At 46.5% G+C, this 12,621-nt stretch overlaps 1 protein-coding gene across 4 annotated transcripts in view; it reads left to right on the top strand.

Annotated features, from left to right (window-relative positions):
- Fbxl20 (F-box and leucine-rich repeat protein 20) overlaps nucleotides 1–11,440 on the top strand; it is a 104,149-nt gene extending 92,709 nt beyond the window's left edge. For 3 of the 4 annotated variants that reach the window (XM_005394302.2, XM_013519187.1, XM_005394303.2), the window contains exons 13-15: nucleotides 841–897; nucleotides 2,104–2,316; nucleotides 4,334–5,289. In XM_005394302.2, the coding sequence (XP_005394359.1) occupies nucleotides 841–897; nucleotides 2,104–2,316; nucleotides 4,334–4,441 (378 nt within the window). In that variant the 3' untranslated portion in view covers nucleotides 4,442–5,289. Of the gene's footprint in view, nucleotides 1–840; nucleotides 898–2,103; nucleotides 2,317–4,333; nucleotides 5,290–10,096 lie in introns of those variants that run through there. The other variant, XM_013519186.1, reaches the window with a different exon arrangement.
- Nucleotides 11,441–12,621: the final 1,181 nt, after the last annotated feature.

Genomic DNA, 12,621 nt, shown 5'->3' with positions numbered 1-12,621 from the left:
TGAGGTGGCTATGGCATGTGTGTTAAAGAACCATAAAAGCACATGCTATGGTCATACTGGCATTAGAAAGGACACCCAAGTGTCCAGGCCATAAAGCCATTAAAGTATTTCCTTATGCTGAGTATGCTGATCTGTACCATAGTCCCAGCTATCAGGAGGCTGAGGCAGGAGAATCACTGGAGCCTTAGCCATTTAAGGCCAACGTAAGCAACACAGCAAGTCCACATGTCTTTTTCTTTTATTTTGCTTTCGTTAGACTACAGAGTTATGATTCTAGTAAATACTTACAGCATTAGTATACTGCTGGGTAGCACTGCCTTCTTTTAGCTTAACTGGATCCTGGATCCCTTCGTTAACCTTGGAGACTTTGCACTCTGTGGAATTCTGCCCTGGTGGCACCTATCAACAATTTCTTTTGTAGCCAATTTTAAGACTTTTCAGATAGGTGTGTGTATCTTTAATCCCTGCACTCAAGGCTGAGGCAAGAGGATCACAAATTCAAGTCGAGCTTGGGCAACTTAGTATATTGAGACTATGTCTCAAAAAAAAACTTTGTTTTTGAGACCTTAAGGATCCATTATTTCATTGTATCTAAACTTGAAGTATAGTCAAGAAGGAAGTATAAAACTGAGTGTGGTGGTGCATGCCTGTAATCCCAGTACTCAGGAGGCTGAGGCAAGAGGGTTGCCATGAGTTTGAGATCAGCCTGGGCTACATCGTGAGTTCAAGACTAGCCTGGACTACATAGCAAGACCCTGCCTCAAAAAAATTTTTAAAAAAAAGGAGGAAATATAGCCTGTGATTGTTTGGAATTATACTTAATATATATGTTTCTTTCAGATAACTGATAGCACATTAATCCAACTTTCCATACACTGTCCTCGACTTCAAGTATTGGTGAGTTTGACTCTCAAGGTTTATTTATGTATTTCTTGGATTGAATCAAAACAGTGCCATGGTTCGTTTTAAGTAAGAAACAGCTTTTACTTTCCTTTCTGTGTCGGGCGCCATTTTGGTGAAGTATGCTTCACCGAGTTGCCAGCCTCCATAGGACCAGGGAAGGCTTCACTGAGGTGGGGAGTAAGACGGATGGAGAGGGGAGCCCCGGCAGTGTTGATGTGTAGAGCCCGAGAACTGACAGGAGAGAAGGGTCTCCCCCCAGGAAGCCCAGGAAGCCCTGTCCAAGCTGAGCGGCATTTTGACACTTCCATTTCCAGAGATCCAGAGGATGAGGTGGCCCAGAATACCATTCATTTCACTGTGGACCTTGTGTTCTTACAAAACAGAGACAGTCCAATCCTCATTGAGCAGCTCCTTCATACTGTTTTACTTAGTGATTCTTCAGGAAGGCATTTTGCTGGATGTGATAGAGCATATCTTTAATCCCACCTCTCAGGAGGCTGAGGCAGGAGGATTGCAGGTTTCAGCACAACCTGGGTCATTTAGTGATTTAGTAAGACCCTGTCGCAGAATAAAAAATAAAAAGGGGCTGCTGTCGCAGAATAAAAAATAAAAAGGGGCTCAGTATGAAGGCCCTAAGTTTAATCCCCAGTACTGGGGAAAAAAAAAAAAAGACAACCAGGAAGACATCTTGGTTCACTGTTGTGTGTCCAGGCTCATTTTGGAGTGTTTAGTTAGCCCTGTACTCTCCTAAATTGGGTTCAGAGTTTTCCAGAAATTAGAGGAGAATTGATGAGATGATGTCATAAATGATCACAACTGATCTGCAGCTGATTCACTGTTGGGTCAGGCCCTACACCAGATAGTCAATATTTAGTTGAGATTCCAGAGAACTTTGTGCATAAAAAGCTTGATTCCTATTCATCCCTATTAAGAAGAAAAGTGTTAATTTGGGGAGGACTAACTTTTAGAGGTATCTTGCTTTGTTTATGAGGTTTGCAGTCATTACATGAATTTATAAACTACATTTAGAATAGCACAAAGGTCGATCATGAATTGCTACAAGCAGACCCCAGCACCTCTAAGGTGCATCCTTAGTTCCACCATGCATGGATTTGGGGATGGCTCCTTGTTTGTCAGAGTCACCCCCAGAAAGTGCTCCTCCCTGACGGTGCACACTGCCCTTCTTTGCCCTGGCTGCAGAGTCTGTCCCACTGTGAGCTCATCACAGATGATGGCATCCGTCACCTGGGGAACGGGGCCTGTGCGCACGACCAGCTGGAGGTGATCGAGCTGGACAACTGCCCCCTCATCACTGACGCGTCCCTGGAGCACCTGAAGAGCTGCCACAGCCTGGAGCGGATCGAGCTGTACGACTGCCAGCAGATCACTCGCGCGGGGATCAAGAGACTCAGGGTGAGACTGCTGCAGCACTCTCCACACTTACCCTGTCTTGTCCTGTCCTTTTTCATATTTAGCTTCTTGTGGGTTTTGTAGTTACTTGGACCTCTAGCAAGGAGCAAGAAAATGGGCAACAAATGTAAAGAGAGATAGTTTTTACCTGTGGTCCTGGGTGGAAATTTGGTAGGAAAATACCCACTAAAGGGAAGAGAAGTAGGTCTCCTTCCTGCAGAGATTGTGGAATCATGTCCAGCCTTAATCACATCCTTATTGAAAAAAGAAGGAAAGAAACACGTGCCAGATTTTGATTGTCCAGGAAAGAAGGGAATAATATAAAGAAAACGGTGAAATGGGGTTTATGAATTCAACTTGTGTTTCCTCTTCACATCAAACCCTTTTCCCAGGGTTCTTATTTTTTAAGAATAAATCAGGTAGATTTTTACCTTTTCCTTTGTCCCCATCCTCCTTGGTAGAAGCCTGTGTAGAGCTAAAGGACTGAGATTCAGGTTGCCAGCAAAGAAGTCGTACAAAGCTAGATGAATCTGTGGACATTTATTGAACGTCTACATCTGTGGGGCTGAGGCACTCTGGTCACTTAAGACCTTACCGTGGCCTATAAAAATCCATTTGAGCACGTGTTTTTTTGTCTTTTTCAACCACATGTTCTGAACCAATAAAGGAGTACCAGAGCTCCTCTTGGGTTCCATTACCTCCAGTCCCTCCTTCTTCAGTGGAGTGGACCAAGAGCTGACTGCAGGGAGGAAAGCCATAGGCTAGCCCAACCCTCTTACATGGCCCGCTGACCCTGCCTGGCCCCAGAGATCTCTTCCATCCCAGAGTCCTCAGGAGATGGTCACTTCTCCATGTCCAGGCTATATGCTCCCTAAGAACAGGATCCCCTTGTTGACTATCTTTGTATGTAGTGTGATGCCTTGATCATAGTAGGCATTCAGAAATAGTAGGAAAAGCTAGAAGCATGTTTAAAAAGGATAGTGAGGGTTATTTTGTTTTTAATATAAGAAAAAGCTGGGTATGGTGGAGCATGCCTGTAATCCCAGCACTTGGGAGGCTGAAGCAGGAGGATTACTGTGAGCTCAAGGCCAGCGTGAGTTACAAAATGAATTCAGTCCATGCTGAACTGCATAGTGAAACCCTGTCTCAGAAAGAAAAAGAAAAGCTGGGCATTGTGGCACATGCCTGTAATCTCAGCACTCAGGAGACTGAGGCAAGAGGATCACTGAGCTTGGAGTCAGCCTGGGCTACATAGTGAGACCCTGTCTCAGAAAAATAACAGAAGGGAAGGAAAGAGGGAGGCAGGCAGAGGGAGAGAGGGACTTTGTCCACAGTGATATGGAAAAATAATTATTTTAAGCTTGCATAATCTCTTCCAACTGGAAATCTCTTTGGAACAAAACAAGAAATTAATGCCATGTTGCTGAACATAGTGTCACATTCAAGGAAGCTGAGGCAGAAAGACCACAAGTTTGAGCTCAACCTGGGCAAATTATTGAGACCCTGTCTCAAAATGAAAAAAAATATAGAGTTGGGGATGTAGCTTAGTACAAAGACCCTTGGTTGCCTCTCCCAATACTGCTAAAGAAAATGAATATGATGTTTTCCCCAGTTTTATTACTATAAGAATAGGTACCAGAGTTCTGTGAGTTTGTGATTAGTACAGCATAGGATGGAACAAAGTGGAACCCAAACCTCTTAAACACCGTGACTGGGCCTCACCCTTATCCCTGCTTTGATGTTGTCGGAACCCCTCAGTGTTAGGTTTTTTTGTTCATTTGTTTTGTTTTTGTTTTTTTGTCTTTTGGGGACAGGGTCTCACTATGTAGTTCAGGCTAGCCTTGAGCTCACTTTATAGCACAGGCTGGCCTCCAGCCCACAGTGATCCTCCTGCCTCAGCCTCCCAAGTGCTGGGATTACAGGTGTGTGCCACCACACCCATCTCCTCAGTGGCTTTTCTGGGAAGCAGCTTGCCTATGTTTGAGCCCTGTCTTTCTCTAATGTTTCTGTCTTGTTTCAGACCCACTTACCCAACATTAAAGTCCACGCCTACTTCGCACCTGTCACTCCACCCCCGTCAGTCGGGGGCAGCAGACAGCGCTTCTGCAGATGCTGCATCATCCTATGACACTGGAGGGCGCAGCCTCGGTGAACTGAGTACTTAAGAACACTCTAGAGTTACCTGGTGTCTCCAGCAGAAGTGACCCCAGTGTTCTGGGCGAGGGTTACAGAGTGAGACAGTGACCAGGTCCCCAGAGCCACACGTACGTATGCATCCACAACCTACCCCACCCACTCGAGCTCTGTGGCCATGGGACTGAAGCTCGTGCTGGCTTTACCAAGTGGATTGGTAAAACTTAACTGTTCCTTTCAGACACACCCAGAACAGCACAGGCCAACACAGAGGGAGGGCACTCCAGCAGACCCAGTGTTACTGCTGTGATGGTTTCTTTATTTTGTTAAGGGGTTTCTTTGGGGATTTTGGAACAGTAACTGCAGTCATCCAGGGTCAAGGAAAGCATGGAAAAACGATACATGATGTATCCAGGGACCAGAAAGAAATTTCTTTGCATCCTAGACATGGTAGCCATCACTCTGAAATGACTACATAGCTTCTGTGCTTCCTGTTTCCATGCCAACATGCTCAGCATGCTCGCAAAGAAGGCTGCTCATTCCTCCTGTGTTTTAGTACCTAGCCCAGGGGTCTCTGAAATACCACATTGAAACTGCTGCGGTCCAGATGCGGTTACTCACTGAGATTGCACTGTCTGTGTCACATCGCGCACCTGTCTTCCACTCTTCGTGGCTCCCCCTGCACTCTTGCTCAGTGTGTCACCTGGTCACAGTCTGCTCCTCACACTCGGTTGTTACTCTTGGGCTATTGTGTTTACAGTTTGCATTTTGGATGATTAGTTGAGGTTATCAAACATTTTTAAAAGACATTATCAATAAATATTTTTTTAATTTGAAATTCTACCATTAGGGGACCCTGCTTGAATCTTTGCCAATCTGAAAGGAAAAATAAGAAAGGTAATGAGAAGAAATTGAGCTAAAATTATTTTGATGAAAACGAACTTTGCCTCTTGGTTTCTGATGTAGTGATACGTGGTCGCTCGCATGAGGTACCCAGCACCCCCTGCACACTTCCTGCAGACTGCGCTAACTTAGGGAAAGAGAAGTGAGGACTGTGTCATTAGTAAAGTGGATAGCAACTCCATCTCAGCGTGGAGGTCCCTGCTGCGCAAACCCAGACGTTTATAATCTCATTGCTCATGTTCCCTGCAGTCTGGGCGTGCTCACTGGCATCTCTGCCCTGATGGTTGTAGCTGCAGTACTGCCAGTGGAGTTGTGCTCCCCAGCACCCCACCATTCAGCCTCCATTTTAGCCCATCAGGAATACAGGCATGGCCAGCCCAGTAAAATCTGGCCAACTTTGTGTCAGTGTTAACGGTTTCATAGGCAATGTTGGTACCTCCAAGGGCCCAGGACACCTCAGTCGTCTCTGTCTTTTGCCCCAGACTTTCTTTAGTACAATTGTGAAAGTGGCCATGGGAAGGGATGGGGACATCTGGAATAGAACCTTGAGAGGGATTAGCAGGTTCAGTGTCTGTACCCAGCTTGGGCTGGCATCAGGGCTGAGGAAAAAGGGGGTTCAGCACTGATGAGTCGGAGTCCAAAAAGCTGTCCCTAACCAGGTACAGTGGCGCATAGCTGTAACCAAGCTGCTCAGGGCTGAGGCGGGAGGAACACGTTGAAGGTTAGGCTGGGCAACTCGGCGAGACCCTCTCTCAAAATAAAATGAAGAAAGGAATCTGGGGAGGTAGTTTCAATGGTAGAGCACCTGTTTAGCATGCCTAAGGTCCTGTGTTGAGTCTGGTGCTGGGTACCAAAGGAAAAATACCAGAAAATCCTTACCTCAGAAATATCGTAGAGGCCAGGCATGGCAGCACATGCTTATAATCCCAGCATCTGTAAGCCAGAGGCAGGAGGCTCATGAGGTAAAGCCCAGCCTGAGCAAATTAGCAGTTTAGCAAAACTTTGTCTCAAAAAAATTTTTAAGCTGGGTTTGGTGGCACACGCCTGTAATCCCAGCACTTGGGAGGCTGAGGCAGGAGGATCACTGTGAGTTCAAGGCCAGCCTGAACTGGATAGGGAGACCGTGTCTCAAAAAAACAAAAAAAGGGGATGGGCAGTCCAGTGGGGTGGGGATGTGGCTCAGTTCAGTCACAGGATGAAGGAGATAAAATGAGGGCATTTCTAAAGCCTGATATTTTTTAATAGTGTGATTGATTGGGGTAGTTTTTAGAACATTAGTGTATAGTCTACCATGCATCTCCTGCATGTCCAGATTGTGAAAGGGCTGATTTTATTGCTGCAAGTCCTGGTTCTACTGGCGTGTGCAAGAATAAAGTCCTATGTGTTTCTCTATCGGTACAGGATGCAATGACATGAAAATATCCTCTATTACTATCATTTTTAGCATATTGTTTATTTTAAATTATATTTCATTATGTCCCTTTAAAAAGCTCAAATTATTTGTCTTTTTTTTCTTTTCAGATTACCTTGTAAAGAGTATTTTTGTTTGTTTTCTGAAACAGGGTCTCACTGTGTGGCTCAGGCTGGTCTTGAACCCACAGTCTTCCTGCCTTAGAAAGTATTAGCATAGGCATGTGCCACCACACCTGGCGCTTTAAAAAACAAAAACAAAAACAGGATCTTGCTGTGGTCCACAAGCTGGTCTTGAACTCATGGCCTCAAGCAATCCTCCTGTCTCATTCTCCCAAATGCCTGGGACTTCAGGCTCACACTACTCACAGCAGGAATATACTTTTTATGTAAGACTTGCTTTTCTGGCTACATGTAAAAATACAGATATGGACACACTCACACACACACACACACACACACACTTCCAGGTGTGCTTCATAATATTTAGAGGGCTGGGACACTTACTCAAAACTAAAAGAAATATTTAGGGGCCTTCTCTAAAATGTGGGCTTTGTTGTGTCTTTGTTGTTCCTGAACAAATTGATAATGAAACCTGTATTGGTGAATGTGTATTTGAACTGCTTGATTTAAAAAGTTTCCGAGACCCTCTTTTCCACCAGTACATTAAAAGTCTTAAAAATGCCACCTCTCTACCTAAAGGGCATTGCCACATGCAGATCCTTGGGCTGCCCTGGTGCCCCCCCACCGGCCGCTGAGACAGAGGCCAACATGTCTAGCCAGGAACAGAATTGTAGTAGAGGACAAAGGCGTAGAGTGTGCACTGCTGGCTCATTTATGCTTAGGCCAGAGCCTGTTCCTTTCTCAAGAACTTCATTCATTTATTAAAATGAAGCTCAAGGCCAGGCGTGGTGGCACACGCCTGTAATCCCAGCACTCGGGAGGCTGAGGCAGTTTGAGACCAGCTTGGGCTACAAAGTGAGCTCAAGGCCAACCTGAACTGACTGCATAGCGAGACCCTGTCTCAAAAAGACAAAAATAAAAAATAAAATAAAATAAAATAAAATGAAACTCAGTGTATTGGCACAGAAAGAAACTTTAGACATGTCGAGCTTGGAAGAAAATACATTTCTTGTGCTGATTGACTACATGGTAAGTTTGGTTCAGGAAGAAAGCGTCCTGACTCCTGAACTGTACTTCCTGTCCGTACCTGGAGTACTCAGAATCTGGAACTTAGTAAGGCCTGATGTAGGAAAATTTACTAGTTTATTTTATTTCATAGCCACTCCAGAATATGCCTTGTATAGTTAAAAAAAAAAAAAATACATAGCATGAACAGAGAAGAGAGAGACTTAGAATGAAAGGAAAGTTCCCTCACAGTTCCTGCTGTAAACTTCAGGCAGTCAGGAGGGATCACTGTGGTCTCTGGGGAAATTTCTTGACCATCACATCACCTTGTCTCTGAGCACCTTTCCCCAGTCTCACCCATTGTGTTTTCCAGCAATGTCATCAGCTCTCATTGTCATCAGCTCTGCTGAGGTGATTCCAGCATTTTTACCTTTGCATTCTTCTGCCCTGGTCTCGCCATTTCCTCCCCACTCCCGTCCTTGCCCCACCCCCTCAGGAAGCCTCCTGTCACCCCAGTAATGCTGCTGCTTGGGGTCCTTGTCCTAAGCAGTGCTGTGGATGGCCTTGAATTAACTGTCGAGTGGCTCTGGTCATTTTTCACTGGGTTGTCTTAGATGCTTGCTTGCTGGATTTGAATTGAGGTTTAAAATCGAACAGTTTGATATGAATAAGATCTGACTTTTAGCCTTTTTTCCAGTATTTGGAGTGTGAAAACACGTTGTGCTTTGTGTTAAGAATGTTTTCTCCTCCTATTCTGCTCTTACCTTTACTGGGTGTAGAAGTATTCCTTTAATGGTTTTTTGCAAATTTCCAGGCTGATTTCCTCATCCATTAAGTTGATTAGCAGATATAAAGTTGGATATTTTACATATCCCTTATATCAAACATTCTAGAGGGAAATCTGGTAAATAATTTTATGATGTTTTCCTTTTGGGCTTCCCAGACTGTTTGAATTGTTTGATATAGCCATGATGCTCCAGTAGCCAGTGTTTCCATTCATCTAATTGCCTTACAAAGTGCATTTTATTGGTGTGATAGCCCACTGATGGCGTGGAGAACTAAACAGCATGGGATGGAACCTGTCTTGGCTTAAAGTCGTGAGGACACATGAGAAAGGCTGGCTCGTGCTTGCCTGTGAGCAGCATGTCTTTAGGTGACGGTGTCAGGAGAACTTGGTCGGCCCTTGGCTACTTCATGTGCCTGGGCCCATAGCAGCTGCCACCAGTGGGAAGGTTTGAAGGAGAGCACTGCCTTCTCCCTTAACCCCTCCTTGCTTGTGTGCCTGGTTCGGGGGTAGCTTTCTGTCGCTGTGCTGCCTCCTGGCTGACAGAGCCTCACTGAGCTCTGGAAGTCTTAAGCTAGAACCTGTACACCCCTTACAATGATCTTGGGCCAAAGAAATCTAAAGCAGTAAGAGGATGTAAGGTTGGAGATTACAGAAAGGTGTATGGGACCTTGTCGAGAGGGTATAATTACCCAGGTAATTTGAGATTAAGGTTGTCATGACCGTATCCAGATGTCCTAACTTAAATCTTTATTCGCCGGCAAAGAACACGAGCCACTGTAGTACCTGCTGCTTGAACCTTGCCTTTTTACTTGAGACAGACTTTCTACCTGCCAGAAACTGCCATGTGAGGTGAGGTTTTTGCGTGAAAGACATCTGCCCCTTCCCACTCAAGCCAGTTCTACCTGTTCCATGTGCTTTTATTCTGAGGAACATCAGTTAGCACCTCTGAAGCCTTTGATCCTTAGGGAAGTCAGTATGTGAGCTCTGGCCAAGTCTGACTGTATCTTGGGAGCCCAAGAGAGTTACACTTTGAAGAAGCTTAGAAACTGTTGGGCTGTGCCCCATGGCAGTATGGTGTTCAGGAACGTCCATTGCACTGCTTTCCCTGCCTCAGGTGGGGTCCAGGCGGCCCTCGTGGAGCTCCTTGGCAGATGCTGAATCTCATTGCTTCCTCAGCCACAGTAGCTCATTACCCTAGGAAGGAGAACCGTGAGCAAGCAGAGCTGTTTCTGTGGCCCTTCGATTTTGTTTTCCCTATTTCTTTTGACAAATTGTTCTGGGGGAAGTGACAGGTGTGCTTCAGAGGGAAGCAGGGAAGTGGAGAAGGGTTCTAGAACGGGGCCCTTCCACAGGAGCAGCATCTGTTCTCGGCAGTGATGACGTCTACTTTGTCTGATGGACACCACACCCTCTTCCTGCCAGGCGGAGTTCCTTACGTCCCCTCACCAGGAGTCACCCAGGTAGAGACCAGCACCACCGAAAGAGTCACCATCTGCCTGAGAGGCTCGGAAGGAGACTTTATGGAAGAGGTGGGCCGGGAAAGTGCCCAAGCTGCACTTCCTCCTGCTGTGCCCCAAGGCCAGGGAGGTCGAGGTGATGTCTTTTTTATTGTGACCTTAGGAGAAAGCTTTCCCCTTCTCACTGCTCACCCTGTCTGCACCACACTGCTGCTCATACGGATGTGTTTCTCCGCCTAGCCCTCCCCAGGCCTTGAAGTTGATAGTAACTTTTTTTCTTTTATTGGCACTAGAGAATGAGACCCTGACGTCTTAGAAAATCCTAACTTGAGAGTTTCTAACTGGTATGGTTTGATTAATTAATTTAACCCTTCCCCAGACAAATGATTTTCTTTTCTAGTGCTAAGAATAGATCTTCACTGAGTGAAACCTTTGCTGCTACTTTCCTGGGTTTACATGAGGTTTTCCCTTCAGAATGCTTCTTATCTGTACTTCTCTGATGACTGTTAATCTCTCATAAGTACAGGAAGGGGTGTGCCTGTGATTTCTCTTTTTCCCTTCACCCCCACTTCACACACTAACACCACTGTGGGTGGGCGCACTGCAGGTCTGGGCAGGGTGCCGACTGGGGATCTGCCCTGCCCCGCTCCCACTCCGGGGTTGCCGTCAGGAGAGGCTGCTCACCGCACCCCACACACACTGGCCGCCACCCTTCTCCCAAACTGGCCCACCGGCTGTGCCCGTCTTCAGTGACCCTGAGGGCACAGACCCAACTGATGTGGCCTGTGCAGAGCTCAAAGAGCTCTGAGGACTCCCTGCCTGTCACAGTCTGCCTGGGGACAGGGGCAGATGGGCACCCGGTGCTGCTGGAGAATTCTTACTTCAAGCCAGGCTGTTCCCTCCCTGCACGCGTCCTTCCTGGGGGTCGCATGCAGAGGGTGGCTGGGAGCAGTCCCGTCCAGCCCTCTCCAGCCCTCAGACACTCTTCGGAGCGCATCCTGTAGGGCCACTGCTTGCTTGTTGCTGCCCAGGGCCAGGCCGACCCCACATGGTGGCTTCACCCCAGGTCCAGTGAGCTGCCCCGGTGACTGTGTCCACCACTTTTGGCATCTAAGGATGGGAGGGGGGTATTTAAAATAAAATCCAAGGTGGCAGTAGAGGATTTCTTTTGCTTTAAAATCTTTGGACTAAAAAAAATGTTTTTTATATAAAAATATATAAAGTAAATTGTTATGTAACTATTGTTTCCTGTATGTTCTAATTTTGTTTTATGACGTAATTAAAGGAAATAAGCTGTGAAGACTTCTCATTCTCCTGTGGAAATAGCATGACTTGGAGCTGTGGCTCTTTTAAACTCCTTGACCTTGGAGCAACACAGGCTCCTTAGGCTGAGTGAAGCTGCCTTTTCCTTCTCTCATTTGTTCATTTCATAACCTCTGACGCTTTTGCTGGCCATTATTTACTACGCTGAATTGTCCTTGCTGTAGAGAAACATGTATCTGAGATCAGAGTTGACCTTAGTGATTGGATGGTTAGAATTAACCAGAGTCCCTCGTCTCCGTGTGGAACATTGGTTGCTCTTGCCTGGCCTGGGCCAAGTGGAGATGGATGGTGTGAGGGTGAACACGCCCGAGTCGGATCAGCTGACTCCACACTCTGCTGCTCCCCACCCACCTGTGTACCCTCGGCTCCCATGGGCGGCCTTCTGTGGAGGGGTGTGGAGAGTGAGGGACCTCCAGCCAGAGCTAACATAGATGCGGCAGCGGCTATCCCCTGCTTCCTTCCAGCAGTTACCCCAGTGGCTAGTCTGTGCAGAGGCCTCTAAGGCTGAGACCACTGAAGAGCCAGATCGAAATCTGTTACCTACACCGACAGGAAAATCCTTGAGGAAACCGAGTGTGGGGTGCTCACCTGTAATCCCAGCACTCTGGGAGGCGGAGGCAAGAGGATCACAAGTTCAAGCCCAGCCTCAGCTGCTGAATAAGACCCTGTGTCTAAAAAATACAAAAAAAGGAAAGGCTGGAGATGTAGCTCAGTGTAAAGGCCTTGGGTTCAATCCCTAGTAATGGGGGACGGGTGGGCTTATGGAGTCATAAGCCCCGTTTGACATCTACTCTTTGTCCTGCCAGAGTTACAGATAAGGGCTGGGTTTGTCACCTGGGGCCAACACCATCCCCTCGAATGCAGGCAGGGGTCTGGACTCCTCAGCTGTCTGTATTAATTAGAGTTGGCCCTGTTTGTTGAGGGAAGCACTTTCTCAGTCTTTGAGCACATTTTAGAGCTTGCTCCTCCTCGGCTGGAGTCGGCCTGGTTTAAAGCTCATCAGAGGTGATCACTCATGTCTGAGGTAAGGAAACATTAAGACTAATCACGCTGGTGTTTTGGAGAGGGTGTCTTAGTCTATTGCTTGGTGCATACTAGGTTTTCACTTCCCTGAATATTTGAGGATATTCACTTTAGAATTTTGTGAGAATGAGATGGACAAAAAGA

Source organism: Chinchilla lanigera, unplaced genomic scaffold, assembly GCF_000276665.1.
Source record: "Chinchilla lanigera isolate Chin_1 unplaced genomic scaffold, ChiLan1.0 scaffold00050, whole genome shotgun sequence".
Taxonomy (NCBI): domain Eukaryota; kingdom Metazoa; phylum Chordata; class Mammalia; order Rodentia; family Chinchillidae; genus Chinchilla; species Chinchilla lanigera.
The sequence above is the reverse complement of the archived record's forward strand: the minus strand, read 5'-3'. Positions and strand labels throughout refer to the sequence as shown.